Genomic DNA, 4,621 nt, shown 5'->3' on the forward strand with positions numbered 1-4,621 from the left:
CGCACTTAATTTATTCTTCATAAAATGAAGAACACCACTGGGACGCGGTTTTTAAACTGTTTATAAAAAGAAGGACCTGTTTTTGTTTTGTTACGAACATAGTCTGATGATAATTAGCCGACTGATTCTTTTTTACATGTTTTTTGTAATAAATTATTTTATTTATTCTTAGCAGCTTTACAAATAATTATTTCCAAATTTTATAACAAACTCAATGCCAATGACCCACCACATGAGCCAAAAGAAGATAGCCGGAGGCTATAATTACATTACCGAACATAATAAGAAAACCGATTTTAAAATAATCCCAAAATGTAATGGAATAGCCATGCTTAGAGGCCACTCCAGTGGCGGAAACATTGATGATGCCAGCAATGAGGCTACCATTCGCTCCCAAGCTGCAACCCAAAGCAAGCGACCATACCAAGGGCATTAAAGGTAAATTCAATTGCTTGTTACCAGCTAAGGTTGCTATGAGGGGCAGCAACATATTCACCAAGGTGACATTGCTTAAAATAAGGCTTAGGCTTGCTGAAATTCCAACTACTGATAATATGGCAATGGCTAGGCGATATTTTTCCTCTAAACCTTCCAAGGTATTTTCCAGCATCAACCCCATTGCTTCGCTGAGACCCAACTTGCCAAGCATATTTGTGAGTATGAATACGGCAGAAATAAAAAGCATGGTGGCCCAATCGATGCGACCCAAAACGCCCTCCAGATCTTCATAATTGCACATGCTGAAGCAAAGTAAGGCTGCCAATAATGATATCCAACCTGTGGATATTTTGATGGAATTAAAACTCAGGTCCACCACGGAAAACAAAAAACGCACACAAATTGCCACCAAACAAGCCACGAGGAGAGGATATTTCTTCAAGGGGAAATTCTGGCGCAATTTTAAAACTTTTTCTTCAAATCCCGAGGGAGGTTCTGGCATTCTGCCCAAATGTTTGAGTCGCTTCCTCAGACTTCTTACGCGTGTATCCACGGTATCTTTGGCCGAACGTTCATCCAGAGAATAGGCTCCCATACGATCGGAAACTTTGCGCCACACTCGAGTCAAACGTCTCAGTCGCTCCACTTGCAAAGGTTCTTTGGTACCTATTTGGGCTGAATTCCGAAACTGCAGTCGCAAATGTATGTAGGATTGTAGCAACGTTAGCAGGGTGACCGGTAACATGTGGGCCAAAAAGGAAATATATGAAAGATTTTCTTTTTTAAGGCTGTTGTGCTGAAATATCAAATAATTTGTAATGGAACTGGTGGGACTCAAGGAGCAACCCAAATTCATGGCTATGATGAGGCAGCTGAGCACGGGGGCACAATTCAAATGCATAATTTCACAAAGCCTCAGGCCGATGGGTGTGAGAAATAATATCAGCGTAATATCATCAAATATAAGACCCAAAAAGCTGCAGCTAAAAAATAAAACATTCAGCAACGGCCATATATGGCCATTGGCCATTTCATAACTCCAGGCTGCCAAATAATCTTGCAAACCGGTCTCTGCTAATATTTCCATTGTCAACGAAATGCCAAAGAATGTCATGATGACATCAAATTCCATGTAGTTAAATATGTCTTCTAGGGAGGGTCTCACATGGACGCCAGCCACAATTGCAATTGCCAAAGAACTCCAAATAATGGCGGCAAAAGTGCGATGCAGCAAATCACAGGCCACCAGTAAATATATTACACAGAAGTGTATCAGACCCCAGATTAGGATGAATGTTTTGCGAACTTCAGATGGAGCCACAAATAATTCCAAATAAACATTTGCTTTGGAAGTGCTGAAGAATAGCAGCTGCAAATTGCTGGGTGTTTCGTGGGAATAATTACTCCTCATGATGACTTTCTCCACTTGAATAAGACTGGTTGAATTTTCCGAGAGCAAAAAGTGCTTGATGTGAGAAATATTTTTAGATTGATTGGATTCCTTGTCGATTTGCTGTAGTACAAAACTCAAGATTGGCTTCTTATCATCGGTTTGCAGTTGTTCTTCCTTGAAACTTTGTTTCACAAACGGTCCTCTAAATTGTAATACCAAGCCAACACCTTGTGCATCACTAGTTAATTCAAATATCCGCTCCCCTTGCCGAGGTACACTTATTAACAGCATTTCGGGTTCACGATCCGGATAAGTCATTAAATAATAGGTAAATGTTAGCCAGCAAATTATCAGCAACGCTTGCCGTAGATAATGTATAAATTTCCGTAGATTTCTTTGTAGCGTCGAAATTGGTTTCAATCTATAGGGCTCCTCTTCAGGTTCTTCATTTAGTGAAAGATGTTCTTCTGAGGTTTCGTGTGGTGGTTCTTCACCACCACCAATACGCATTTCATGACGACTTACATTGTGTTGCAAATCCTCGTCTCCTTCTTCGATAATAGGATCGCCATCAGGGGAAAGATAAAAGATTTGACGAATTACCACTTCTTCATTGTTCGCCAAGCTTGAAGATGAGGAACAATTGTGGGACATGGTAAGAGAATCGTCGTAGTTACTTTTTTAAAATAATTTTTTGAAGTTTGGGTTTTGTTGATTTGCTACTCAAATTTTGACATTCCTTCCTTGTTAAGAAAAAAATAAGGAAAACGGAATTAAGAAAATTTACCAACACTGATATTTTATGGCAGAGAGTCAAGGCAAATTTATATAAGGTAAATGCATGAATTACAACAACTAACAAATTTACAAAACAACATTGTTGTTATTGAAAATTTAATGTCAAAGAAAATATTGAATAATGGGGTCGTTCAAAAATTTTCTCAGGAAAAACATAAATACATTTTGAAAATCCTCTAAAATACAACAACTTTGAATCAAAATGTAAATACAAAACATACAGAGCTTTCGTAGGTCATTGTTATTACACGTTTACAATGAAAAGAAGAATTTTATGGTAGCAAATTTCGAAGTTTCAAATTTCATGATTAGACCATGGTGTAAGAAGTAAGGTGTTTGCATGAATTACAACAACTAGCAATATTACAATAACAACATGATTTTATGGGAATTAAATGTCAATAGCAACATTTGAATAACAGGGTCGTTCCAAAATAGTTCCGAAAAATTTACAGGAAATAAATGAAAAGATTTAAAATTTAATTTTAATTGGCATCGAAATTACTCTATACATAACGTGATACATTCTACACTTCATATATTTATTATGCGGCACTGAATAGAACAGATTGGAAGTCTATTTATTATATATTGGAATATTCGGGGTAGATCCTAATATATTCTGACAAGTCAGTTTATAAAAAAAGTTCAAAACCGTATGATTGTCACTTACATCTTATACTATTACATTTTGAAAATCAAATTTACAAAAAAAGTAAAATACAACTGATTGTCACTTCTACCTTATATAAATGTGCCTTGCAGAGAGTCAAGGTAGAAACACAATGACTTTGTTGCTTGCTTCAAGCTCAGTTTCATGTAAATGAATAAAGGCCAGGTGCTACTTAATTCAATTGCGATCGTGGATTTCTTTATTCTTTTACAGAGATTGAGGCTTGGATAAGCATGCATTTCTCATTGTGTTCTCACCTTCAGGTCCTCGAAAGTTCTTCTATCTGGTAGTCCCAATATATATTCGGCAAGTTAACTTGCAGTAAGTCCCAATTTACATTAGGCGAGTTTACTTGCGGCAATTGTCAATTTGAAGGAGAGGGAGGTGAGGCATATGGTAACCCTTTGCCTCTCAACACCCTCTCTCACCTACAAACTGACACTTGCCGCAAGTAAACTCGCCTAATGTAAATTGGGACTAAGTTTCTGTTTGTAGTCGAGACACGTAAGGAGAATGGAATTGAAAAAAAAAAAATTGCTCGTACTGGAAATTTTCAGGCAATTCCTTTTATATTTTTAATAATCGACATTGTTTTCATTATTTTAAAAACAAGACTTGCCGGAAAACAGTGGCTTGTATAGACGCAGAAGGCAACTTTAAAAGGGAACGAACAAAATTGCCACAAGGAAGGCCTGAAAAAGTCTTGCGTTTACTATAAATTAAATTATTTCAAAGGTTTTCTGTCTACTAGTGAAGACATTGAAAGGTTTTCTCTCTACTAGAAATACCTTAAAAAGTCTTCTGTCTACTATAGAAGAACTTAAAAGTTCTTCTTTCTACCTTAAGAGGTCTTCTGTTTACCAGAGAAGACCTTTTAAGCTCTTCTCTCTGCTAGAGAAGACCTTAAGAGGTCTTCTGTCTGCTAGAGAAGACCTTAAGAGGTCTTCTGTCTGCTAGAGAAGACCTTAAGAAGACCTTATGAGGTCTTCTGTTCTGTAGAGAGAAGACCTTTTGATGTATTTTCTGGTAGACAAAAGACCTCTTGAGGTGGTTTCTAGTAGACAAAAGATCTCATAATGTCTTCTCCAGTAGATGGAAGAACATTTTAGGAATTCTCTAATATACAGAAGGCCTTTTAAGGTATTTTCTAGTAGACAGAATACCATTTTAAGGTGTTCTATAGTAGACAGAAGGACTTTTGAAGACTTTTAAAGTAGACAGAAGACCTCATAAAATCTTATGTCTACTAAACAATACCTCAAAGGTTCTTCCGTCTACTAGAGAAGACCTTAAGAGGTCTTCTGTATACTAGAGAAGAC

At 37.0% G+C, this 4,621-nt stretch overlaps 1 protein-coding gene across 1 annotated transcript; it reads right to left on the reverse strand.

The window, feature by feature from the left end:
* Window positions 1-211: 211 nt before the first annotated feature.
* LOC141386920 (P protein-like) lies at window positions 212-2,485 on the reverse strand. Its single transcript, XM_073955821.1, has one exon. It carries the CDS (start codon window positions 2,483-2,485, stop codon window positions 212-214), a length of 2,274 nt encoding a protein of 757 aa, XP_073811922.1.
* Between the last annotated feature and the right edge of the window lie 2,136 nt (window positions 2,486-4,621).

This window comes from Musca autumnalis, unplaced genomic scaffold (assembly GCF_047663935.1).
Source record: "Musca autumnalis isolate F117 unplaced genomic scaffold, ASM4766393v1 scaffold_5, whole genome shotgun sequence".
In the NCBI taxonomy this organism is placed as follows: Eukaryota; Metazoa; Arthropoda; class Insecta; order Diptera; family Muscidae; genus Musca; species Musca autumnalis.

Excerpts from the sequence above, each read along its gene's own strand:
- LOC141386920 (XM_073955821.1), bottom strand. The coding sequence starts at position 2,485 with ATGTCCCACAATTGTTCCTCATCTTCAAGCTTGGCGAACAATGAAGAA.